This window comes from Larus michahellis, chromosome 13, assembly GCF_964199755.1.
Source record: "Larus michahellis chromosome 13, bLarMic1.1, whole genome shotgun sequence".
Classification (NCBI taxonomy): domain Eukaryota; kingdom Metazoa; phylum Chordata; class Aves; order Charadriiformes; family Laridae; genus Larus; species Larus michahellis.
In genome coordinates, this window is record NC_133908.1 from 6,579,361 (window position 1) to 6,607,047 (window position 27,687).

The 27,687-nt window shown below is 40.3% G+C and overlaps 1 protein-coding gene across 3 annotated transcripts in view; it reads left to right on the top strand.

Annotated features, from left to right (window-relative positions):
* The first annotated feature begins 8,297 nt into the window (after positions 1 to 8,297).
* Positions 8,298 to 27,687, top strand: part of ZDHHC8 (zDHHC palmitoyltransferase 8) — a 117,031-nt gene continuing 97,641 nt past the window's right edge. For 2 of the 3 annotated variants that reach the window (XM_074606180.1, XM_074606176.1), the window contains exon 1: positions 8,298 to 8,516. In XM_074606180.1, the coding sequence (XP_074462281.1) occupies positions 8,413 to 8,516 (104 nt within the window). In that variant the 5' untranslated portion in view covers positions 8,298 to 8,412. The remainder of the gene's footprint in view (positions 8,517 to 27,687) is intronic. The other variant, XM_074606178.1, reaches the window with a different exon arrangement.

Here is a 27,687-nt window from a genome sequence, read left to right on the forward strand (position 1 = left end):
GGATTTGCTTTTTATTTAAAGAACTCTTACTGGGAATGCATTTTTAGCCTGCAGGGGCAAAGCGATGAAAGCAGCAAAATGGGTGAGTTTGATTTCACTGTCAAACATTGTACAGAAGAGGGGAGGCAACACTTGAATGACTTACTCTGTCTTAATCTTAGATATTGACAACTCCTGCTTAATTTTATTACCTTCTCCCCCTCTACTTATGCATGCTTAAATGATTTCAAGACATTTCCATTCCTGTTTAGGTTAACTGATCCATGTTTACAGTTCATGGATTACAACCATGCTTAATGCAAGTCTGCAGTCTCAAAGAGCCAAGTTATGAGGGACCACTCAGTAAAACAATTTCTCTGGATAGCATTTGGCTGAAGAATGTCTTAGTCTTCTAAACTAAAGGATGATTAGTCAGTGTCACTTTAGAAGCCATAGGTGTGCTGTTCTACAAATTAAAAAGCAGTAAGTATTTTTAAAACTGATCTCAGCGAAATCATGCTTTTTTTTTGTTAAAGTCATTCTAATGATAAACTTACCCGTATGTAACAGACTGCCAAGAAATGTCCTCGAAATGGTTTTGTTGCTTACTGTATACTGACTATTCTAGAGTGTCGTGTCCCCTCTGCCGGGGTCACCAGGTATTTGTGCTTTCCCACCATCCTCACTGTGTTAACAGGGTTATTGAGATAGAACCTAACCTGTCTTGTCGGGCAATAGAGAATCTTAAAATACTAACTTGGCTCAAAAATGGAAATAGTCCTTTGACAAAACAGTCCTTCCTGAATTTGTGGGCAACTACTAATTTTGTCAATTGCCTTATACTCATTTCTAAAATGGCAATAACTTCAGTGTGATTTAAATATCTGAACCTGTTTGAAGGTATTGTGTCATAGTAAAAATGGCTCATGCAGAAATTTTTTTAGTCATTGTTCAGACGCAGTGCAGAAATTCACTGAATCTTTAATTTTAGCATTTTATAGGGATGTGTATAGGGGACTGAATTTGTCTCTAGGTTCTAAAGACAAATTGTATTCTTGGCTATTTTAACACCTGTGGTTGAATAATAGCTACTTTGCCTTTTAAACCTGAGGCGAGCTAACTCCTAGCATCTTTAAATGTAGACTAAAATAGTGGGGAATGTAGTTTTGTTAATGCAGCTGGTAAGAGAATAGTATTTCTAAGCATTTCTAACTTCAATAACAGCATTACTGAGAATATAGCTGAATCTTACAGAAGGTACAAGTGAAGATTTAAAAATCTTTAGAGGTTTTAATCCATTTCTGGTAAAAATGGAAACTACAGTATGATTAGTAAAGCGTTGTCAGGTGCTAAAGTCTGCAATTTGTACAAATTCTGCTTGCTTCAGGTGCAGAAAGATGCTATATAGCCAGGGTTAATAACCCAGCCTTTGTTGGTGCTAATGGTTTTGTGTGCATAAAACTGGATGGATGAGTGTCTGAGGACACCTGAATGATGAATTTAACTTAAAAATAGTTACATTTTGGTGAGCATCAAAACAGTATATTCTTAAGGGGTTTTTTAACTGTAATTACCTTTTAAGTTTTTTTATTATAAAAATTAATTAAAAATAGTTCTCTCTGTAGCCCGTATTAATTACTTTGAAGACTACACTATTAGGTTGGGTTTTTTTCCTCCAGGAATAAGCTTGTATTAGTGATACTAAATGTCTCATTCACAAATTGCAAACACCCCAATTTGCTGTATTTTAACACTGTAAATGATGATTTTTTTTTTCCCCTATGTAATAAGGTAGCTTGTATCAAACACAAGTTCTCTGTGATACCAAAACTTAGAAAATTAAAATTCTTCTCAACACTGTGCAGACATGAGAATGTTGTGAATCTTTATTATTTTGGATAAAACATGCTCAAGAAATACCTGTATGAAAAGGACAAAGTCTGAATAGTTCTTTCAGTTGTGTTACTAAACATTTTGGAACTTGTTTAATTTAAAAATTTGAAGGATTTACTGCAAAATGAGGGATTAATTTGTTCATATACCTTCATCATGGAAAGAACTGTGACAGGGCTGAGGTTTGCAGATACCCCCTCTCTTTTCTCACTCGGTATTCTGTGTAGATGTGTGGGGAGGTATTTGGTTCAGGAAGCACCCGCAGCCCGAGCAGTGCTTCCCTGCCTGTGACAGAGCACCTGCAGCCCAGGCCAGCTGTACCAGTTGGGAGTATGGGTTTCCCAGTCTGAGGTCCAGAAGGTGGATGCTGTGCTTCATGGCTAATGAATCCCGCTGAACTCTGCCTTCCCACAACAGAAATGCTTTGCGTTGCGCTGCCGCATCTCTTGAGGTATTCCCTTGAATAACTTAATGGAAAAGTTTAATGTTACTAGCAACTTTTTTCTAAAGAAAAGGCTATCTGATTCAGAGTCCAGAAAACTCAATACCTTATTAATATTGAATTGCAACTGTTTGTGTAGAAATGGAGATTGTCGGGGAGGTAACATTATAAATGGCTTTTTTTTTTTTTTTTTTAGTCTCCTGTACAGATTGCCATCAGCTTTCAAGGCTGAGTACTTGAACAGTGGTGTGGTTATTTAAAACAAACCCAAGCCTCTCTCCAGTTAAATCGCTGTAGCTGTCTTCATTTATGCCCTTCTGTTCCAAGTACACCTGTCTGTTCTGGCTGGTCCAGCTTGTTTCTAGCAAGCTGTATTTTCTGAAGTGTCTATGGCAAACTCTAGTGTCTTAATTTTGATTAGCCAAACGAATTTCAAAGTGTTCTTAAATTGCTGAGGTCTTGTTTATGTGTAAACTTGCACTAGTTTAGTGAAGTGAGATGTGTATAAAGGATTTTTTTTTTAATTTTTGCTTTTATGATAGTTCATTTAGGATTTGCCTTGAAGGTCTTCTTAATTAGATTTAGCTAGAATTAACTCTTTAAAATAGAAATAAGAGGAATTAACCAGTCGTTCACTAACCTTAATTAAATCTTTGACAACGTATCATTTTCAGAGTCAGGAGGTAACAGAAACTAAGTGCAACAGATCAGAATTATGCTTGATGAGGAAAAGTTTGAAGTAATCAGCTGGAGAGTGGATTGTACATGTAAGTGATTTCTCAGACTAGTTCATGTGAAAACGAGGTGCTCTCTCAAGGAAGTGGCTTGTGCAATTATATAATAAGGAAATAATTCTTGAAGCTGTGAAAACTGTCAAGAACAGGAGCAAAATCCAAACTTTAAGAGCTGAATAGTTATTAGTATTGACAGCTATGCATCAGATTTATAACCACTGGTGTACTTTCCCAAAATGCAAATTTAAGTATGGAATATCTTTTTCCACTTCTATCACATTAGATATTAACCTGACTTAAGACCTGTTCATATTCGAAAGACTCGTTTGTCTAATTAGTTTGCTACAGTCTCCTAGTGAAAATGCAACCCACATTACATTATTAAATAAATGACATTTGTAGAAATACTTTTTAAAGTTTTAATGGGGTTTGTGGAATATAGTTTGTCTGTTTTGCTTTTAACCAATTTACTGACACGTTAAGTACAAACCAGGTGCTATCACAATTCTGGATTAGATGTTATGTACAGCAAACTGTATTTTATGGAAGGTGTCTGACTACTGCAAATATTTAATGAACTTTATAGTCGCAATCTTACTTTCAGCTTTCAAGCTGGAGAAGTCCAGGTTTTTGTTGTTGCTTATCAGTCTTGACTCTACAAACTCACGTCATCTGATTAACTGTATTATAGATATTAACTGTTGTATCAAGATGTGCAATTTACTTACAAGTTAACAGAGAAGCTAAGAGTGTCACAAGTTCTTGCCTATTCATGTTGTGTTGCGTGTCCTCATTTCAAGTAGCTAAAAGTATATCGTTTTCTAATGCTGTTTTTCCATTAAAGCAATTATAGCTATGTAAACATCAACAAAGACAGATTGAACATTAAAATGACCGAATATTTTGCATTCTTTGGAGGATATTTCTCAAGACCATTCTACTAGGTATAATTAAAGTTACATTGTTTCATATAAATAGTGCGTATCAGTTTTAATATCTTCATTTGTTTTCTGATACATGAATCACTGTTGGCTTTCCGAGTTTCAGCAGCATCATTTAGAGTGGTACTCTGTCCCAGTGGAGGATAATTACACTTTATTAATGGTTTTAAACAGGATGGTTGGTGACGCTTCAGAACGATTCAGAGGCCTGCATTATTCTAACGTAAGTAGTTCCTTGTGGGGATGGTTTAGGAGTCAGTCTGTAAATAAAGTAAACAAAGTCTCATAATAAATGCAACTTGACATGCCTCATCAGTGCAGTTAGGAAGTACATGTTACATGAGTTCTGTTCTAAGAAAATGCTATTCCATGGAAAATATCTTTTGGAAGAATCTAGAAAATGATGTGGCATATCCATTTTGCCTACTGAAAAGTCATTATCAGGCAATAATTTCTTTATATATCTAGTAACAAATAAACTTGAACAACTAAAAGAAAGTTGTCGTATTAAAGTTCCAGTGGGTAACTGAGTAGGCCTGGCGTGTACCCAGCACTGTCTAGCCTTGCTTGGACTTTTTGCCAGCACCATGCTGTGTGTGATGATCCAGATCTCCTCTGTACTGAGCACGCCAAGTTTGAGGGAAAACCAGCTTTTACTAAACACCTAATTGCTGATCCTTCAGGGTCCTGCCAGTGACCTTGAACAGTTCACAGGTCACCGGTACTACATGGCTGGCAAATGCATTTACTGTAGTAAGCAAACCCAGTAAGAAAAGCAGAATTATTTATTCTGGTCATTGTTTAATGACAACAGCTAATGCGAGCTAGGAGCTAAATTGTCCAGTGACCAATAAAAGATTCCAGGGATTTTCAGTGTGCTCACTTCCAAGTGTGCAAAATAAAATAATTTTCTTAACCACGTAGCTAAGATTTCCAGCTAACTTTAGTGCCACAATTAGATACGAAAATTGCATGGCGATCAAAATTTCTTGATGCTTGCTCTGTCATGAGTTTCCTTTCATCTTACCGGCTTTGAGAATGGTACCCTGGCATGTGCCTACAACACAGCTTCTGTGGTTGGCCCTTTCTCATCTGGGGTAAAACCTCAAAGTAAAATTTTGGAAAAAAGACATGCAATTACTAGACATACTCTGCCAGATTATTTTTAGACTGTTCTTTGTTGCTGTATTAGTTCTTTGGGTAGTCATTACATCTTTTCCTAACTCATGCTGCCATTGCTGTTTACCTCAGTGCTGCCAAGGTCTTCTGGCACACTGATCGGGTAGTGTGAATCCAGAAGCTACAGTCCTTGAAATAAAGGCGTTCCAGGAGAGCCACTCTGAGACATGCCTATTCTGCTCTAGTCCAGTCCTCCTCAGACATCCTTACTGTTTGAACGGTAACGCCATCTCATGGCTTTAAATATACCTGCCTTTTAATAGTGAGACTGCATGTTGCTCAGCAGTGCTGTATGCTGTCTTGAAAACAGACTGTTTTCGACGTTAGTGGGAAGGAAGTGAGGTGAACTGTGGGAACTGTTGGACACCAAATTACAGAAATGGACTGCTTTCTTATAGGCAATCTACAATGTGCAGCAGAAAAAAGTATCTCAAAATGCGATTCCACATAACACTGTAGCCTTGTAAGATGGAACGTCTCAGCCCTCTCTTGAAAATGCTGGTTCTGTGTGACTGCACTGTTGCACGGCAAAAGTGTCTTGGTGCAAAGGATGACTGTGCAGTGCAGACCAGGCTGGTACAATGGGCTTTAAGATCAGTTGAGGTTTGGAGATGCATAGATGCATCTTTTTTTTTTTTTTTTGTTTTGTTTTGTTACTGTGAAAGCTGCAATTCTTTGTGCCCTGATACCAGATACTGGCGGTGTTATCTTTAGTGTCCCCCTCTCCGAGTGTTGCATCACTGGGAGATTAAAAAAATGCAAAGTTGCTTGCTGCTGAGTACCTGCCTTCAGAACAGGAGTAGCTTGAAAGATTGGGCCCGTAAATGGGGCTGTTAGAGCAGACTGTGGAGAAGCATTAGCATGCCAGGGTGACAAAGGGAAAACCATTTTGAAGGGTGGAAGGAGCCAGGAGCACTGAATCCTCCTCACTTGCAAAGCTGTCTTTGAGAACCAGACTTTCTAGAGAGAGGTGAGAATCCTTGTAGGAAAATACAACTGAAAGTAATGAGGTGCAGAGAACAGAGTAGGAATAGACTCCTTAAGAATAACTCCTGTATTCACATCAAGGAATGTTACTGTCCCAGAAAGGCTTTGCCCTTAAAAAGAATGAAATTTAAGTAAATCACCAACATCCAAATACGTATCTTAAAATGAACTTGTGCTTATTGCTCCCTAGCTCCTGCTTGAAGCTTGACAGGATGCTTCTGTTGCTCACCTAGAAAGGAAAATTGCATGTTCATGCTAAAAATGCACATCTGTCACTGGGGAGGTAACTTCTTTACTGCTTTTCAAGCTCTAAGAAATGCATTTGAGTAAGTCTCTTACTGTCCATTACAGGATGCTAACCAAACTCCATAAACGGTCTATAATGCGTCTTATGGTAACATTTTCCGGTTTAAAATAAAAATATCAGTGGAAAAATAATCAGGGTTCTGTTTGCAACTGAAATTCTTCACCAAGAATGTTGCTTCAGCGGGGAGGAGGAAAGGGCTTGAACTGATGGAAGTGATGAAGTCTCTGCTTATGTCATGGAAGTGGTGCTAAACTAACACCTACCCCAAGTGTATTAGGTGTGCTCCTGAAATGTATCTTCTGGCTTGGTCTTACTGAACAGCAATGCAGTTACTACTTTGGGACCACTCAGCAATATGCATTGAACTGGGGTAAGTGACGGTGATCGAGAGATTTGCTTCCAAAGTACACTTTTGATCCAACTTAATATGCTAGTGTAGATGTGCCCGAAGGCTTTCAGATTAGTATGCGGAGTCTGGTTCTCTGTAAAGTTGTTGACCTTTTGATTAGTTACAAGGATGTTAAGAATCATTTATTTCAATAAGCTGGCATGACAAGGAGTAGTGAAGCATAGGAAACATTGTGTCCCCCAAGCATTCAAAAATAACTTAAGTAGATGTTGTCCCTCCCTTGCCTCAAAAACCTAAGTCTCGAGTTCATTTTGTCTTCTGGATCTAGTCCCTTTTGGATAAAACTTCACATTTTTAAAGTTGTTCTCAGAGGGCTAGAGAATACTCTTTTTTTTTTTTTTTTTTTTGAGGGGGGGGCAGTTGTTAGCAAAAGCTGAGATTTCACATAACCATATGCCTTCAGGCTGGAATTTGCTGGATTTGCTTTTATGAAAGCTGATGCTCACAATTTTTTTTGCAAACTGTGAAGTTGAGGACTCTTACTTGCTTTTTTGTTGGGTTTTACTTGTTCTGTTCTTAATACTTCAAGGACTGGGGAGCTCATCTGGTCTCAAAATGGGCAATGATAATGTCTTTTCAGAACAGAACTGGAGTATATACCTTCTAGGGCAAGCTTACTTTTAAGAACACCCAACAGAAGCTGCAAATGGACCTTTTGTTGTCTTATGCTGTTGTTGCTTTATCTGCCTGTTGGCAGCTGCAAATGGGGATTAGCTGAGGAAGAAAGCGGGAGGGAGGGAGCAAGCTGCAGCTCCTGGTCTTGATTTCTAAACTTCCAAGTGGCCTTGAACCCTTCCTCCCAGCTGAGGGTTTGTTTGCTGCTGGGTGGTGCCCCCGGAATGTGAACAGAGGAGCTATTGACACAGTGCTTTTTAGAAAGTGGATTTGGTGAACTTTCTGATGTTACCTTAAATTACCTCTTATTTGTGCTTCCTGATGCTAATGGATAGATTTAAAAAGAACAGTGTAGCGTCATTTCAGTTATATTTGCACTCATTCATCTTAGATTTGGCAGAGTGCAGCAGTTCTCCTAATACAATGAATCTGGGTTCAGCAGAATAAAATGTAGGGGTTTATTCGCCGAGCAATGGACGACTCGCGTCCCAATTTACTGCAGGCCCCGATCCTGCAACACCCTCCTGGGGGGACCCCCCGCCCGCTGGGGAGCCCGGGGGGTGCGGCGGGGGGCTCTGCGGCAGCGGCGCCGCCGAACCGAGCGCTTTAATGATCCGTCGGTATAGAGCTCCATAAACAGCTTCGGGTTTTTTCTCGTAAGAGGGGGGAAACTGGGTCCCCCCTTGTCAGTGAGGGCCGCTCCCCGCCGCCGGAGCGCCGCTCCCCGCGGAGGCTCCGCACCGCTCCCCGCGGAGGCTCCGCGCTACCTTAAGGGCTGGTTGACATCAGCGTGGCGGGGCGGGGGGCGGGCGGGGGTGGGATTTCCTGTGCGGGAGGTCAGCTGCTCGCCCCGCGCCCGCTCTCCCCGCGTCCTGCCGGCTCCCTCCTCTCGGCTGGGATTTACCCCGTGATGTGTGAGCTACAGGATGCCCAGCAGCACTGGAAAGAGGTTTAAACCTACTAAATACATCCCTGTCTCCACAGCAGCTGCCTTATTAGTGGGTTCGACTACTTTATTTTTTGTTTTCACGTAAGTACCGCTCCGGCGGAGGGGGCCCGGGCGGGGGCCGGGCTGGGGCCGCCCGGCCCGGGGGATGGTGGGGGGAGACGGCGGGGCTTGACAGCTCCTCCAGGCCCCGCCGCTGCCGGTCCCGCTCCCGGCCCGCCTCCCGCTATCCCCTCCCGGCTCGGCTTTGCAGAGGCTCGTTCTCGCTCCGCATGGTAGAACGTGTGTTAAAGTCAGATCCACCATTTCGTGGCACGCAGACCCCGTCAGGCTCCCGCAGCTGCCGGCCCTGCACATCAGCCATGCCGGTTACCCGCAGCCCCGCTCCGCGCAGGCAGGGCCGGTGGCCGGGAGGAACCTGGGGGGCGAGTCTGGCTCGGGAGGGAGAGCCGGCCTCCGCCGCGGGTCTCGTCTGGGCTGCGGGGTTTATCCGGCAGAGCCTTCGGAACTGGAAGAAATCCTATTCTAAGCGTTACGGATTCTACATATTTTTATGTAACTGTCCCTAAAAGCCTGAGGATCTAATGAACAAATTTAGATTTGCTTGAAGGAGGGAGGGGGAAACTTTCCCCCCCACCTCCCCGTTTCCTCTTCTCTCATTCCCTTCTCCCTTAAATGCAAAATTGAGCTCTGGCGGTCAGCTTGCAGATCTCCTGGAGTTGTATTAATATGTGAGTGGTGTAGTGCCTTAGCTTTCTGCTTCCTCTCCCTTTATGTAAACTTGAGTTATGTGGATTGCCAGCCCTTCCTATGCCGGGGTAACCAGCTTCCCTGCAGAGGCGGTGTTGGTATTTCGGGAGAGATGCTACAAAACTGCTCTGAAATGAGCTTTGACGAGGCTCTTTTTTGGGAAGGTGGAAAGATTGCTATTGGATATTAAGATTTATTGTTTCACTTATTTTGAAACTTTGTTTTCCTTGTTTCACCATTGTCGATTTTTAACAGAGCTCAGTGAAGCTGTTAGAAGCAGGAGGCTGTTTAACAGTGGGAGCGTGGGTCTATGTCTTTATCCTTCTTGGTTTGGCTGTGATATGATTCTTGATGTTTCAAAATGGTCATTACTGGTATGGTAATCTCAATGTAGGGTTTCAGAATAAAATGTAAATGTTGTTTTGTCTAACAGTTTCTTAAATCGGAATGGGTTTTGACACTGCATTATGCTTTTGACTTAATGTGATGATTTCTCATTGCTTGTTTTTAATGCATTTGATATGAAGTACTGGTAAATCCTTTCAGGATATTATACGGTTTCAGCCCCAAGAACTGGTACAAGTATAAGCCTACCATTCATCATTTGGGCATCTAATTATAGATTGGCGCTCGCAGGCAAACACAAGACAGAAGTTGTCTTCTGTGATGAACTTGGTTGACACTGGTGGTGTGACTATATTGGTTTCATAGTCAAAAAAAGGGGTCTTAATACTGGCATTTATTTTTCCTGCATCTTGAGAAATAGATGTATGCTAAGGTTGTTTCGGAAGCTGTATGAGTTTTTTTCTGCATGATACTTCCAGTGTAGAGCTGCAAATTGCTTAGTGATGTAAGACTTTCCTGGTAACACAGTTGTTGTTGAAACATCCTTTTGGCAGCTGGACATCAACCGTTTTAGCATTTGTTACTGTATGGAAGAAGCAATTGGCTTTAGTCTATTATCGAATCTCAGTTTTAACTCTGCTCCCTCTGTTATCAGTGAATAATTACATGCAAAATGAAGTATTTTTAGGAGCTCTCCATATTGTAACTTGGCCTGTGCATCTTGAAGTGTTAGTAAATTTTTTGAGGACTGTCCCAGACATACGTTCCCTGCTGCTGCCAAGTCTTGTGTGTAATAAAAGTAACACATAATTGAGCAACTGTTGTCAGGCAGTATCCTGTCCATTCAAAAATACTCAGATAAACTTGTATGGAATTGGGTTGTTTTTTATCCTGAGCAGTGCTAGTAAAATCTATCTTTGTCTTGGAGTCCAAGCGAGTAGTATGCATGAGATTAGTGCCTTTTTTGTGGTGGTGGGTTTTTCCCCCCCTTTTCTGAGCATCTCCTTTTTTTTTTTTTTTTTTTATCTTTTTCTACAGGCAGTATTTTGTGTCCTGAAGATCTTTTTGTTGTGATATATTATTCAAGGCTGAGATAGACCTGAATTTTCAGGGGTGTTGACTTGCACAGCTCTTCTGATGTTAGGTAGATCTCTGATATGCACCAGTTGAGGCCTAAAATTGCTTTAAGCAGTATGATTGCTACAATCCAAGCTTGCTTGTCATAACACAAGAACTTTATCAGATGAACATTTACATGTGTGTTTATTAATTCCTTATTTGTGTCATTGAGCTCTAAGGCTGCTATGTCTGTTAATGAACTAACCTGTGCATAAATACATGAAACTGATGATGGATGGAACTCAGATATCAAATTTTGGGTGCAGATCAGTTCAGTGGGATGTCAGGGACTTGAGCAACTTCAGTGCGGTGAATAGTGGAGGTTAATATATGTGGAAAAACTGAATTATTTTTTTGTTTAACCACTTACTGAATAGAAAAAAAATCCTTTTAGGGCACTGCAAACATTTCTGAATAACATGTATAAAAAAATGGAGGCTTTGACTTGACTGTCTCCCTGGATGTGTTTGTGGGCTCAAGCCATGTGTTATGAGTGTCTTCTGTTAGATGAAAAGCTCTTTGAACTTGAAGACCAGGGTGAGCTTTTTAGTAATACAGTCTTTATTTTTAGCTTTTGTCCAAACACCTTTGCTGAACAGCAGCACATAAAGCATGTTTGAAATACAGAGTATCCGCTACTAATTCATGGTGCTGTTGATCAGTGGTACTCTTATACTTTAAATTGGGAAAATGCCATTATGGATTCTCCTTTATTCTTCTTCCTCAGCTAACTATTTAGGATTCACTGTATCACTGTTATACTCCTTCTGGTTTTATGGGAGGGAACTAAATTATTTAGCTACCAAGATTATTGCCTGGAAAGGCAACTAAATATTGTGGTTGTATTATTGCAGGCTTTTAGCTCTCCACGTGTGTTCCTTTAATAATAAATACAAGCGTGTGAGTAGGTGGTCTAATTTGTCGCAGTAGGAGAGTAAACAAGCATTAGCTACTCATTATAAAGGAATGTATCAATAATGTCATATATAATGATTAGGTTAATTTACTTATATGAACAAATCAAATGCCATAATGAAGGAAGAACCCATTCTTCTTAACATTGCAAGAATCCAGAGCAATTCAATTGTAGCAGACCTGGATTTATTTCTACCAAAACCTTTTTTCTTCATATTTCTCATAAGGCGTTTTGTTAGAGATAACAATTTAACCTATTTCAATGAAGGCTGGGCTCTTATGCCTCAGACTACCGACTGCTATGATGTAAACCTTAGTGCGTTCATTCAAAGAACTTGAGTTTTGAGAACTTCCTACCTTATTTTGGGTTGCGTAGCTTCAGTATTAGTTGAGAATGCAGCTTAATTGTCATTAAGCGTAATGCTGTAAAGCGTAACATCACTCAATGAACTATCGTTCTGGAGCTAATAGTTCTCTTCACCTGTTTAAATTGTGCTACTTACTGTAGTTTTTAATGCTAAGAACCTCGGAGTTAGTTTAGCAGCTGCAGTGCCTGCATCTATAGATTACACAGCCAGCTAAAAGCATAAGGCTTTAAGGAATAACTGTGGCTTATTTTAGTGAGGGGAAAAAAAGCTCTTCATTCTCTAACTGAATATCGTAGACTAGAAATTTCTGATAAAATACCCATTTTAAGACTGTGTTTTCTGTAGCATGCAGCCACTTGAGCATCTTTGAAGTGTGGCAGAAATGTGTAATTCATAGCAAAGATCCAGGTGCCACTACTTCTTTGATATAATGGTAGTAACGCTGCTGTATATTGTTCTCTTAAATGGGATAATAAAATGGGTAATTTTCTGGGTGAAGTGAAAGCACAAATAAGGTGAAAACTCATTCAGCCAATACTGAAAATGAGACTTCAACTTTGTTCTTAGAAGTCATAATGGAAGGTAATCATAGGTATACACCACAGACATATGCAATTGGCACGCTAATGCAGTCTGTGACACAGGGGAATTTAATATCATTAACCCTCAGGAAACAGCTGAGGAGTCATAAATTGGTGTAAAAGAGCAGCTGAAGTTGAAGTCACAGCAGGGATGGACAGAAAATAGGGAAATAGCCTATACCATTGCTGGTCAGACGGTAGAAGGAGTATCAGGGAAGAATGTCTCAGTAGCAGAGCTAGTGGATTTACCTTCGCAAGAAGAAAAGCTCGGCTTCATTCATGAATGTTTAAAAAATTTTTGGTATTCTCCCCACATTTGTATATCGTGTTACTGTATTTCATGAGCTACAAAGACTCAGCATTTCTGCAATGGCTTAAACATACAGGTTAGTTGTTATGTTAATTCAGATACACTTACATTATGATAAATGCACTTCTTAAATCACAGACACCCCCCCTCCAATGATATGATCCGACACTAGAATGGCTCTTAAATAAATATGTAATAGTATTTTAAAGTTCAAAAATATAGTAACCATTCTGGATGTTAGTTAATGGAAGTATAAATACGTGTACCTAGAATTCTCGAACTAACAGATTATTAGATCTTATCCTCCCATGACTTGTAAGTGCTTGTAGCTTAAAACAGTGGAAAGCGTCATCTGCTTTTTGACTTGGGTTTGTTTAGTCACTAGTAAAGTTCAAGCTAATAGAAGATCATCTTTGCTTTAGTGAATTTGACTTCTATCCAAAGATGGTTTTCTTACCTAAAGTATTTTAAGGACTTCAGTTAACTCCAGTTCCAGATGTTCATTTCTGCCAGTTCAGTGTTCTGATTTCAGTTAGAAAAAATGATAAAATGTGATTTAAAATGTGTATTACAGATGTTATGGAGCTTCATCTGTAATGTAGGTGGGTTTTATACCAGCCTAGAGGAAACAGAACTGCATGCTGATAAGTAGATGCACAAACAAGGAAATAAAGATAAAATTGTAGCTCAGATTGTTTAATCTTGAGATGCCGGACAGCATAAATTCTGCCTTGGAGTGTGATCTTACATCCCTTTTATAGTTTGGCCTTGGCCTGACAACTTCCTGCTTGTGGATTTGGGTATAGCTCTGGTGGTAGTTGCTTGCTGACGTTATGATGCCAGAACGTTAAGGTTTACTGTGGTGTGTATGAAAGCGCATGAAAACGCTACCACTCCGCTTATCCACTCACCTCTCGGACACACTGAACGGTCATACTAGATATCCTTGTAATTCTGAAACCTCTGCAACACAGAGCTCATCTTCCTTGTCTGTTTCTAGCCATTCTAGGGGTTCATTTGATATTGGTAATGCTAATTGTGGAAAAAGAACAAATTCCCTCTTCTTGAACTTTCTTTCCAAATCATACTTCACTATTAAAGTATTTATGATTTTTTTTTAAATTTTTTTTTTCTTCCCATATGCCAAATCAAGAAATTGTTGGAACTGATAGGGAGCAGCTTCACAAAGTATATGTTCACCGGCAGCCATGCAGATGACACTATATAGAGGAAATATAAGAGTGTTCAAAAAAGTTCAGTCAATCAGGTGAATTTCAAAACTGACTTCACAAACAAACAGTGATTTCAAGTGAAGCAGTTTAGCCTCCTGAGATATCTTAACATTTTCCATCTTAAATGCATCTTTAATGGCAAGTTTTCCCTGTCCACACTACTTGTGATCCAGAAAAGGTAAGGCTTGCCAGGTTGACCTGAGTCATCTCAGTTGTCATGTCTGTCAGCTTCTGAAAAATATTTATTCTTGTTATGACAAAGAAATGTCCTTTTAAGCCATGGCAATTTCATCTTGGTATATAATTTTTGTAAATAGAATTTAAACAAACTTGTCATGCAAGATAAAAAGATGGGCAACCCCAACAGGAAAATCCATTTGACTGAAGTATGAAAAGTTTTGGGTTGGTTTTTTGGTTGTTTTTTTGTTGTGGGGTTTTCTGGTGTTTTGGGTTTTTTTTCTCCACTGGAAGAGAGTTCAGTTTTACTGCTTTTAACTAGCTGATGCTATCATCTCTGCTTCCAAGAGGACCAGCAAAGTTGGCAAACAGGAAACTTCTGAAAGCTATAAAAATTCATTCCTTCATAAAAAAACCTCAGTGTGTATTATCAACAGGAATATTTTTTTCTCCTGTAGTTTGGGAGAGGAAAAAGGATCATCTTCGTTAATGGCAGTAAATAGCTAGACATCTTCAGCTGCAGGATGCGCAGCTATCTTCATGCAGCCATCACAGTGGCATTTCAACGCTCACTGTAGATCTAAGGCAGAAGAGCTAATGCAATGGAAGTTATTCCTGTACATGGGCCATCCACAGCTGTAGTCAGTGTGTGATTTATGCCAGTAGCAACCTCCTTTCTGTTTTTCCTTGTGACTGGAGATTAGGGATGTATGGAAATAGGAATGAGAAGGTGTCTCAATTAGATCAGCCTTTGTACGTAAATATACAAGCAATTTTTCTTTTTTTGTTTAAGGTCCTTTTCAAGATGCTCATTTAAATACTATCCATATTTGTCCAAGTCTGCCACACGTGTATCCTTTTATAAATAGAAGCAATCTCTACAAAATTGCTCAAACAACATGGGAGCTCAGTTGGTTTGCTAGTAAACTAAGGGATGCTACTGTTCAAAACACAAATAAAAATTAAATTGAGAGACAGATACACGTGGTGACCTTGGAGGTCTGAATTTTGAGGTTCATGGGGACCTGGGACAATTGCCAATTATACACTTGCATTTTTGTATAAACAAATTATTCTGTTCCTAGGCACTTCTTAGCTGAAATCAGCTGTGGGACCCTGTGGTGTGGGGATCCATGTGGGACTTGTGAAAGATGACCTGGAGCAGGCTTTCTGTTCTTACTTTACATATAGTATAAGCTACAAGGAAACTATTTAAGGCCTACAAAGGGAAACCGTGAGTTTTGTTTAGCTTGCATTGGAAGATGTCTGGAATACAGTAATAAGTTGGTATAAACCAATTTAGAGCATGAAATAGATGCATACTGGAGTGGGGAGAAGGATCTTAAAAACTGAATCAGTGCTACATGTGTGTAACCAGTGCAAAAGTGGAACATGGATTTACTGTCCTTTGATTTGAGCCAGTAGATACAAGACTTTTCTCACTAATCCAAAAGTAACGTTCAATTTGGCTGCGCTGTTACAGAGCTACTATTAGTTGATCATTTGTCATGGGAGCTGCTAATGAAATTGAAAGGAAGAAGCGGGGGGTTGAAACCATAATGCTGCTGGTTTTAATGGAAGTTCTGTATTATTCTTTTGCAAAGAACACCATAGACTAGAAATCTGTAGTTAGCCTAGATCCTATTTTACTGCAGGAGAGGGGGGTTTGGGGATCCTTGCTTGGTGATTGCAATAATTAATTCAAATGAGTACACCACAGCATCGTCTACAGTACATAAATCTTCAGCCAGTAATCTGTATCCAGAAAGAGGATTTAATTAGTCACTGCTTGTTGTTCTGCAATTACTAATGCAATTTAGCTAGACTTGCTTCAAAGCTGTCCGAAGTGCCTAAAATTCTGAGCTCTAAATCTATTATGCAGACATTAGTGGGTATTTGACTCTTTGTTTTTCTCAGAATGGATATTATGGAATAAACTGTACAGTAACCCTTACTTAGGTATTGCAGTGGTTACCATGGTTTTCTGTTTGTGAAAGCATAAACACAGAATTTGTGGACTTCAAATGTGAAATCCGTATGAAATATCTGTACTCTACTGCTTAGTGTTGAGATCATCCAGTAATAAAGGACAGTGGAGCCAGGTGCAGAAAAAAGACCTCTTGAATTTTAGATCTAAACACCAAGGCAGCTGTTTCCAGTGTACGTATACACGATTTTATGTACTTTAATATTGTGTGAAGTCACATAATTAGGAAATACTGCCCTTCGTGCAAGAGGACAACAAGCTCTATGGAGCACAGCAGCCAATATGAAGATGGGAATATGTGAAATACAGATTTTTGTCAAGCCACATATAAAATGATGTGATTACTTTTTGATGAAGGGAGGTGTTCATGGAGGCTGACTATTCAGTAATTCCCATGGAAGTAAGGGCTGTATGTGCCACTTTGAAATTACTACTCTGCAGAAAACTCCTGTATGCACTCAGACTAAACTAATTGCAGAATATTCTTAAATGAACAAATTACTTTTTAAGTTGGAGCTTAACAAAGCAAACATGAAACTGCCTGAATATATACGGGCTTTCATAAATAAAGTCAGACAAAGTCTTACTCTCCCAGGATTCTTAAAACTAAATTGGCGTTTACGTTAGCTCTCTTTTATGTCTTCAGGGAAATAATCCAATGTAATATCTATATCAACACAATTTAAGTACAGTGCTGGGAATAAGGAAAACTTGGACATTTCTATAAACAAGCATTATTTTAAATTAAACTTGGGTTAATCACAGAAATGCTTCAAAATTGAACGGTTCAGCTTAAAACTTTTCTGCCTACTCTGATCCCAGTCGGCTGGGAGAGGCAGGTATTTTCTTATGGAAAAACGCTTCCTCTCCCCCTTTTCAGCCAGTTCAGTTTCAAAAGTTATTTGGGGATTATTTTCATTGTGTATAACCTCCCTTTCAATTTTTTCTTATGAGATCTCATTTTGCATGTTTGGCTTTCTCTGAAGATTAATGTTTGCCCTAGCAATAAGACTCTCCAGATGTGTTATGATCTAATAACGCTGAGCACCGGTGGTTAACCCTTGTCTGCTGTCAGCAGCTTGCTGAACCACCTCCTATGTTTTACCAAAACCCAAACTGCATTTGATCATGTAGTTTCTTGGCTTCAAGCAGCAGGAGCCATTAGTTGTGTAGGTGGGCGTGCTCGCTCTCTGTGCGGTTTGTGTCTGGCATTAGACTTGGGAACCACTGCCCAGAGACTTCCCCCTGGAACCACACTGTTAACTTGGCTTCTCCCCCAACCTCCCAAGGCACAACGGGGGAGCAGGGTCTTGGGGATGCCTGTATGATCACCTTCATGGGGTGAAACCTGTCTGAGACTAGGTTCTTTTTTTTTTTTTTTTTTTTTTTTTTTTTTTTAAATTCTGGTTTCTCCCTTGTATGGTGCGTTACATCTCTCCTTTTTCTCTGAAGATCTTGCTGCAACCCTTGCCTTATCACCTGGCCACATGGAAGCAAGTTATTTTTCTAACGGGTCGCTCCTTGAAGGTAGATTGAGGTTTGTGATTCAAGTTAGCAATCTAGGTTCATTTTTAGAGGTTGAACAAACGTTAGCTCTGTCCTTGCACTTTACATCCATGGCTCACGAAGGTCTCTAGGATGGAGTTGGGATTTGGCCTGGTAGGACTCGTTGTCTTTGGGTATTACGTTGCATGTAGCCCTGATGTTGCCTTGGTTAAAAATTGTTAGCAAGACCCCAAAGGCATGAACTCTTTCCTGTATAGGCACATTTCTGGTGAAAGAATCTTGTCTTCATTACTCGGTCAGAGAGCAAGGCCGTAAAAGACACAGACCTGGGAAAGTGCTCAGGTATGTGTATGTATCTAAAAATGATTTTGTGGATAAGACTATTGTTAGGACCATCTAGTGCCTGGGCTCAGGTCTTAATCCTGCAAAAAGCTTTCTGTACTCTCTCTGGCAAATCGCTTAATCCTTCTTCTGCATTAAGTGCAAGATTTTATCTGTGGCTGTTCCTTACGCTGGTAGCTAGCTGAAGCAAACTGCCACTCCGTATATTGATGTCTCCATCCCTTCTGGTCTCAAGCATCGTAACGTGTGAATTAGGTCGTCAGTGCTATCATCCCTGTTCCTCAAAGAGGGAAACTGAGGGAGGGAGGCACTGTACAACTGGAGTATTGGTGTTTAGGAAGTTTTGCACATATGTGCCAACTCCAGGCTAATGCCCTGTGAGCCCAGGACTCAACGGAGATCATTCTTTCAGAGAGGGCTTCTGAAGATATTCTGGAGTCTCTTCTCTATCTAATGTTTGGGCTGTCCTCAAATGCCAGGGAATGTCATGCAGCAAGACTCTTTTGTTTCTTTAACACTTAAATCTGCATGAATGTATTAATATGGAGATACATATACTAAAGCTTCATTGTCTGTCTTTAAAAGTTTAATGGTAACATTGTAGTCTTTAAACTTTCATTTGTATGTCATTCCACAATGCTAATTACTTTTGCCAAAGAGTTTTTCTTGCATTGTATTACAAAGGCTAGTGGGATAGAGCTAAACATGATATCTGTGGTTCAAGAACTGAAAAATTAATGATTCCTTCTCTAGCCTGCTGTGTTTGATTTATAATTCATATCTGATAAAATAGAAATGCACTTCTCAGCCTCTCCATTTACAATCTAGGTGGGCTTTTTTAATTCTTCCCTTGGTGAATATTGGGGGTTTGTGAATTTTGAGCCTTAGAGTGCTCCTGAGGAAGGTGGTTGGCAGATTCATGTTTTCTTCACCTATCATTTCCTTCAGACTCTTTATCCTTTGTAGTATCTGGCCCCAGGACTTGTGCTGACCCCAAACTGTATAGCTGCTGTTGCAGGCCGCTTCCATGACCCTTGACTTCTAGCATAACCCAAGTGCATGGTTCACCCTTTTAGAGGCACTTGACAGCAGAAGGAAATGGAGAAATACAGGGGTTTTAAAGTGTCATAAGCAACTACTTACAGCCACTCTCCATCTCAAGTAGAGACACGGTTCTGGACTAAGCACTAACCCTGTTACACAGAACATCCCTCACTTCCTATGTAATTTCTGAGTGGTCTTTACGGTCACTCTGGGTCTTCCCGGGCTTTCTGGCTCCCTCTTGTCTGGCTCTTATGCTGGATGTTTTTGCTGTTCTCAGTCTCTCTCTTGACAGGTGACCTCCAGATCAGTCTGTTTAGGTGGATGAGGGGTTTTGCCCAATACACACATAGGGTGATCCGCTGCTTCTTTACCTTCTTCTGAAATGTCAGAGTAGAGAAAAGGGATTCAGGGTTACGAGGTGCAATTCAAAATCTAATCCCATCTGTTAAGCTGGGGTGGCTTTTATGGGTTGATGCAATAATTTTTCCATATAGAAACTTAAGTGTTCTGAGTGGGTCACTGTCTTTATTGTGACTCACATACATTTGGTATTCTCTCCAAAGACATTGACCAACACTTCTATCTTCTTCCCCACTAAGAAGTTCTGTATTCTTAGTCTGAATTTCCTTGATCCAGAAAAGTAAGCAGAGTTGGGGTCTGGTCAACAGGGAAAGAGATATCTAGCAATTTGCCAGTTACACTGTCCCCTTCTGAACACAAGAGAGTCCTGTTCAGTGGAGTGATGTGTTGGATCCTGCTTTTTGGTGATCAGTATGCTTTATGCTTTTGTTTGCGTCTTTCAGAGTTGCGTTATTTATTTTTCTTTCTTCAACTGCTTTGGAAATGAGGAAAAGCTATTTTGAGTGTAATAACCACTTGGCATTAGAAAAGTGTCTTTTCTTGGTTCTCCTAGAAATACTTTTCTGTTGGGCTGCTTCTGCCATTGTGTATGTTGTGCTACATCTCCAAAACAGCATACTATGCATGCATGATGAGTGGATGCCTGCATGTCTGATGAGGGATTGATTCCCCTGGGTACGCAAGTTCTGCCAACTCTTCAGTTAGAAAACTTAAGGTTTTAATATACATTCTGTCTTTTAGTCCCAGTTTGTGCTCTTCTTTTGTAAGATTTTTCTTTGGAGTAAGGAATTGATGTACCGTGTGGTGGTTTTTTTTTTGGTTTTTGTTTTGTGTTTGTTTTTTTTTTTTAAATAAAAAGAGTTTACACATTGAAATAGTTAATTAAACAGTTTGTGTGTAATTCATACTTCTCCCATTAGTTCCCTTCTCACTCTTTCTTTATCATGCCTGCTTAAATAACTTGATGAAGCTGTATAAGAATTACACAGATGCGATGAAGCCCATCTGAAGCTAGAACCAGCTTCTGGTCTCCTGACATGCCAGTTAAAATCTCACTGCAAAGTGATTATTTCTAGGTATTCAAGTGACAGCATGCTTGGTTTAAATCCCTTGGAGGGCTGTTGGTCCTCCTGGCTGATTGTGTTACTACAGCTGCCTGTATCATCCTGCGTGTCCTGGTCCGTATCCTTCTGAAACAGGACTGTCTGCTGCCCAAGGACAAGATCCTGTTCTATAATTTAGAAGTGATGAGCTTTTCGACAGAAAAGAGAATAACATTCTTCAGCTTCCTCTTGGAAATGACTGAATCATTTTGTTAAAGCCTTAAAGCGTGACAAATACTTTGCTTGAAGGGGAGAGCTAGCAGAAAGACTGCAGTGTAACAGTTAATTTGGCAAAGTGATTTAGGATGGAAAATATCATGCAACATTGCTATATACCTTCCAGTGCCATCAACAGATATCTGAACGCACTCCCATCAACTTTTCCAGTGGCTGCTAGTCTTCAGGTGCTTCTCCTCACTCCTTAGTTTTCAAGTCGGACTTTCTAATTTTCAAGAAGTACTGAGCCTACCCTCTGAAAGTGAGTCCTCTTAAATCTGCCCTTTCCCTAGGGTGACAGCCTTAAAAAGGTCTTGTTTACTCTTTGTATTTTTGAGTTCTGAAAACAGTGATTCAAATAAAATTACCTCTTTTAGAAGACACTTCAGACAAAGTTATCAGTCTGCCCTCATTTAATTGGTAGGGGACAGGATGGAAAGACAGGAGAGTATAAACTACTGCTATTGTGAATTAATCTTTCAATAGGCAGGGATTTCTTTAACTTTTCATCCATCTTAATGTTTAGACAAAGGAAGTGTATCTAAGGAAGAAGTTGCAGAGTGGTAAGGGATGTTCTGATTTCCCATGGCAATAACACAGAAGGGATTTTATTTTTTCTCCAAGAATATAAAAACACTTGACTCTCACTTCCCTGACTTTACCTGTGGCATTTTGAAGGCTGTTGGAGGGAAGGTACATCCAGGGAGGCTTAGACTAACTCACTGCTGATTTTTACTCTCTGCTGTAGTAGCCTTGTCTGGGTCCATGTTCAGAAAGCAGAAACCTGTAAAAAGTCAGTAGATCTACACCGAATTTCCAAATTATTATTAGTATTCTACATGCAGATTAGCTTTATTTTTGTGCTTATTTAACTATATCTTGGAAATAGCCTCCTAAAAATATAATCAGTAAATCAACACAGGATGGCTGCTGCACTAGGCACGCTTAAAATGCAGTCATGTATTTGAAATCTAAAATTCTTTATTTCAAACTAAAGAAAAAAAATCAGAATCCCTAAGGGGAAAGTACTACATGTTCAGGTCTGTCGTCATGGCCTATTTTATTTATAAATATAAAAAAAATTAAAACTACTTGTGTTCTATAGCTATGGCTAGTCCAGTGTTCTTTGTCATTCTCCCACAATGTGACAATAATCCAAAAGCATGCTTCCATGTGGATACTACAAGGTTTTAGGTACATTATATTATAAATGTGTATCTGGAAATAAACTGCCAATCTCCATTTTTTGGATGAGCGTTAAAGGAAAATTCAGGCACAATAAAACAGACTTGGTTAGTGACAGTTCAGCATCACTTCACTTGCCATGTATGATCACCCTATCAAGAACTGCATCCTGCTGCGATGACAGTTTGCTGGAAACTCTCCACAGATTCATTGGAAGTTGGCCGAGCCCCAGCTCCACAAATTATTGGTCAGAAGAGACTGTTTGTAGGGCACAAGTCTATCCAATTTGTAGTGTTGATTTGATTCTTTTTTTAATTAACACTTTTAAAAGTGTGTCAGCAGAATGCCAAAAAGACAAGAAATGATCAGCTAAAACATTTTATTGCAGCATATGATGCTTTTCCATATATCATGGGAACATGGCACTTAGATATAGCAGTATTTTTTTTTTCTCTTATTTTTGTTCACTTTATGGTCAACAGCAATTTAAAATACTCTAAATAGTCTTGAAAACAAATTCTGGGGTTTTGCCCTTTTTAATTTTTTTTTTTCCATACTCAAATTCTTATCTCTTTTCCCTGAATTCCCTTAAAGTCCAGTATCTTAATGAATTTAAAGCCATCAGCTTGCATTTTTCCCCCTTTTTAAAAAAAAATGTTTTTCTGTAAGACTGCTTTCTGTGTGGTGTCTCTAACTTAAAGATGTGATTGGCAACAATTATTTAAGGAAGTACAATAGTCCGTAGTCCTTTGTAGATCCTGTGAATACAGTCAAGATTAATAAAATCTGCCTGGCTGACTTTTGGTGAAATCATCTTTCTCCTTTTTTTTTAAGCATAATTTTTTTTTTCTTTTTGTCAAACTGATGCTTCCTCTGTGCGTTGTGTGAGACTTCTCACTAGTTCATCCATTCCTTCAGTATTGCATTGCAAAGGTAGTGAATGTCACGTTGAAAGCTTGCAAGATCAGAGCTAGTGGTGACGGCAGTTTTAAACACACCCTTGTTTATGTTTCATGTTGTAACGTTTCCTATAGAATTGCCAGTTTATGGCCTCAGATTTTGGAAATATTCCATGCAGATAGATAGTGCCAGATGGTGGGGCCATCAATATGAAGCTGGCTTGCTGTGTTAGGACTTCGTGCTGCTTAGAGCCCTGCATAGCACAGGTTGGGTGAACTCCCATTCGCGTACCTACTGGGTTGACCTTGGTCGGCTGGGAGATGCCCACCCAGCCACACTCGCTCTCCTCCCCCTCAACGGGATGGGGGAGAAAATAAAATGAAAAAGCTTGTGGGTTGAGATAAAGATTGGGAGACCACTTACCATCGTGCACAAAACAGACTCGACTTGGGGAAAATCAATTGAATTTATAGCCAATTAAAATAGATTTGGATGGTGAGAAACAGACAAAAACTAAACACCTTCCCTCCATGCCCCCCCCCCCCTTTTTTTTTTTTTTTTGCAAGCTCAGCTTCATTCCTTCATTCCTTTATTTCCAAATCCTTTACCTCCTCCTGCCTCCCTGTTGCACCTTCCTCCTCACACGTTTTCTCCAGTGTGAGCCCTCCGTGGGCTACAGTTCCTGTCAGGAAACCAGCTCCATGTGGGCTCCTCTCCACCGGACACAGTACCTTCAGAAAATACCCAACTGCTCCAGCATGGGGTCCTCCACAGGCTACACTGTGGATATCTGCTCCAGTGTGGGGTCCTCCACAGGCCACGGTGTGGATATCTGCTCCAGTGTAGCCCTCTCCACAGGCTGCAGTGTGGATATCTGTCTGCTCCATCATGGCTGCCGGAGAATCTGCTCTGGCACCTGCAGCATTTCATCCCCCTGCTCTGACCTGGGTGCTTATAGGGCTGTTTCTCACATTTTTTTCCTCATTCTGGGCAGCTTTTGCCCTTTCTTAGCTGTGTTTTCCTGGAGGCCCCACCAGCCTGGCTGCGGGGCTGGGCTGTGCCCTGCGCTGGGGCCGCTGGAACCAGCCGGAACCGGTTCCCTCTCCTCACAGAGTCAGCTCCTATAGCCCCGCTGACGGCGCCTGGGCATGTAAACCCAAACCCCCCCAAAATAAAAATTTCTACGTAGATGTTCCAGCAGTTCTACATTTGTGTGAATCTTTACATGCGGGAGAAGGAGAGAGTGACAAAGCAATGATAGTGACAGCAACAAAAAAAGCCCTTTTGGCCTTCGTCATCACCAGCTGCACCACCAAGGTCAGTCAAACAAGTTGGGAAGAAAATGGATTTTGTTAATTTTTTCTCTGTGTGAACTACTTTCTTTTTTTAGTAGCTCTTAACAAACATTCTCTTCAGGAAAATTATCTAATATGAGAGTGCAGCAATGGCTCCCTCTGATTTATGAAATTCCTCAGAATTTCTATTGTGATTCTGTGAGTCACGTTAACGTGGCTTTTTCAGATGTGACTCAAGTATCTTCCATTTGCATGGCTTCCTGAATAGGTTCTCTGTCACGGTCTGGGGGTTGTTGGAGTCCGAGCTGGGAGTTTCATTCAAGTGCAAGACACCAAAGTACATGAGTCCTCGTGCGCCCGTGAGCTTGCTAGTGGAGGCGAGCCCACTGCTGGAAGGGCTGCCACCGGCTGTGGACTGTCCCCCCCGATAAAGGCTGGCTGCAGGTATTACTACTTAACCTCAAAAGTCAACTGCATTAATGCTGAGTGGCTGTTCAAAAGCCTTGTCACTCTTGATAACCTGATAGAAAACTTGATGGTTTATTTGGATTTTAATGCCTGTTGAATGCTGGTCTTTGGTTACAGGGCTGAGATTTTTAGAGCAAACTTTCTGGGGAAATATCTGCCTCTCCTCTGGGGGCAGGAAAAGGTTTAAAGATGTGGAAATTGCATACATCCAAGTAGTAGAAGGGCAAAATATGAAACATTTACCACAGTTTTCCAAGGATATGTTTGGGTAACTTTGGCAGCTGTACCCTATTATTTGGAGAGGAGAGTACACAGGAAAGGGACAAGGAGCAATAATAATCTTCTGTCAATGTCAGTAAAAGTGACTAGGTCAAAAGCTCTGTGAAAAATGGAGTTTCCAGAGCAGAAATACTACAGCTTCAGCCTAGTTCACAGTTTTTTTCTTTTCCTAGCCTGAAGCACTGCATTATAATTGCCTTTGCTCATACTACACCTGTCAAGAGATGACACTGTTATGCATTAAACTCGGTAGGTGTGACAGCAATGTGTTTTGCCCCGCTAGAATGGAGGTGGCATGTGTCCATCTTCTAGTACTTGCCCTGGTCTGCTAGCTTTTTTTTTTTTTTTTTTTTTTTTTTTTTGCTTCTCCTAGTGTAGAGATAATGCCAAACAGTAGTATTTTAACTGTTTACCCTTTGGCTGATCTTCCTGGTAATGTAGTTGTAAATGATTTCTGTGTTCCTTGTACAGATGTACAAGCATGTCTTCCTGGCACTGTTTTTGCCTGATGCCAAGAGATCTGGTGGGACTGCCCAGAGCCATCTAATTGGAATGCCCTAGGCAGGGTTAGGTATCAGTAGAGAAACTTGGCTGTAAAACCTACTGTACGTATGTAGGCAGAGACTGAACATTGACTGTGAACAGCTGATCCTTGCTCGTGGTGAGCTCACTGTGATAGCAAAAAAGACCAAGCTTTGGACTGAGAAAGGAGTTGCCCACTTGTTCCAAACATCTATTTAGTGATAATTATTCATCTGTTTTTCAGTGACAAAGGTTTGCAGAGGTAAGTAGATATTACCTATTGCTCCTAAGCCCTGCAGGGTATGCCTTCAGTCACTAGTACGTTTTTAAACCTGACTAGCGCCTATAGCTAGAATCACCTTGTGTACATACATACCTGCTGAAAATACCTGCTTTTTCACAAATACTGTATCATTCGGGAAACTAGAGGAAGACTGTTATGGCATTCTGGATTTTTTGTAACACTCTTACTGTTTCTATCCTGGCTTCCTAAAGAAATGAGACTTTATTACATTTGTTCATCTGTCTATTCCATCCATTCTGAACTTTTAAATCCATTACCCATTTCTATCAAGTTCAATAAAGGCACTGAAACCTTTAAGATGATAAAAGAAATTTGGTGCCTGAGCATGGGAAAGAAATCATGAATTATTATAGTGTTGAGGAGATAGCTTTCATATGAACTCGACAGTTACATCTGGACAGATCTCCAAGTTTGCTATCCTCATTGGAAAACTGTTCAGCCTGGTCTCAGGTATGATTTCCCTTGTTTGCCTGCTAGAGGAACATGAAGGAAAACCTGTGCCTCAGGTTTATAAGATAATATTCTAAAAGAGGATGTAGAGGAGACTTTGATATGTATGTATACAGAGGCACTATACAAAGGAAAAAGTCCTAAAGAGTGCGAGCAGTGATTACTAGGGTGGGGTTGATGTTACCCAAGGACGCAGGATGCATATCCACAGAAGGCATTTGTTCCTCTGCTCGTGAAATCTGCTGTTTCATCTTAATATAGAGGAGTTCTCAGATCACCTCCTTGTATAATTAGAAAAAACACATTGGGTGTAAACTCAATTGACTGTCCTTCCTGGGCCCCTTTAAAAATACAGGAGAACTGCTTTTAATGCCTCTGTTTATTTTGGTACAGTATCCAGACTGATGGAAATATGTTTATAGCACAGTCTAATGAGCTGAGGCTCCTCTCTAAGATTCCAGTTACCTCATGGCTGGATAGAAAAAGCTGATGCTCTCTAAATATGTATTTATGTCAGACTCTGGCTTGCACTAACAGTTAATGCTATAAGAAGCTGCCTATTTAATGCCACCTAAACTAAGCTTGAGCAGCAGTTGTTCCCTGTATCCTGATACAGAGTGCTCCCAGTTACTGCGACATTTATTTACTTCTGCAGCAGACAGATTTATCAACACCTGGTCTGTGTTGTGATCATCACCAATTATATTACATCATCTGTACTTAAGCTTGATGACTTCATGGGAAACCATTTTAATTTGCTCTCTACCTGTGAAGTGCTAATTCCTGGTCAACTTTGAAATCTGGTTAATGTTTTACATGCAAGAAGCCCAAGTATAAGAAAGTAGTGTTATTTACAGTGGACTGGAGTAATAACTCGGCTGTGAGTGCTTGGAGCAAATTTAAGTGAGGTGTAAGCTGCACTTCAGCATGCTGACAGGCTTTCTACCTATTCTAATGCAGTGGGTTTAGTCTGTTATTCTTCACACTTCTTTTCCAAAAGGAAGTGCGTTTTGCCTGAGGCACAATGACTTACTTCATTAACTGGAAGACAGTTTCGGAAGCTGCACTTTTTGATAGAAGTATCTTCCGCAGCAAGGAGAAAAGTATTGAAGCCTAAAATAAAATAGAAGTTTGTTTTGAAACACAAAAATTGCGCTAAGCATTGAACAGATAATCTTGATAGTGCAAGATTGGCATTGTTTGGGTCAAACTTGCTTCTCGAAGTCACAGTTGGTTCCCAAATGGTTTTAAAAGCCAATGTGTCACATCTGCTCTCCCTGCCCGTGTAAATATCCCGTTGACGAGTTATTCATGGCTTGTGAGGGGTTGGTGCTCATTCTCCTTTTTCTCTCCAGGCTCAGAGCATTGGACTTATCAGCTCTTTCTCCCTGAAACTGAATGATACCGAAAAGTTGTCATTCTCTTCCCGTGCTCTCCCAAATTTAAAAACCCACTGCAAAAGCTTTATTGCAACTGATGGTTTGCTGTTGGTGCAGC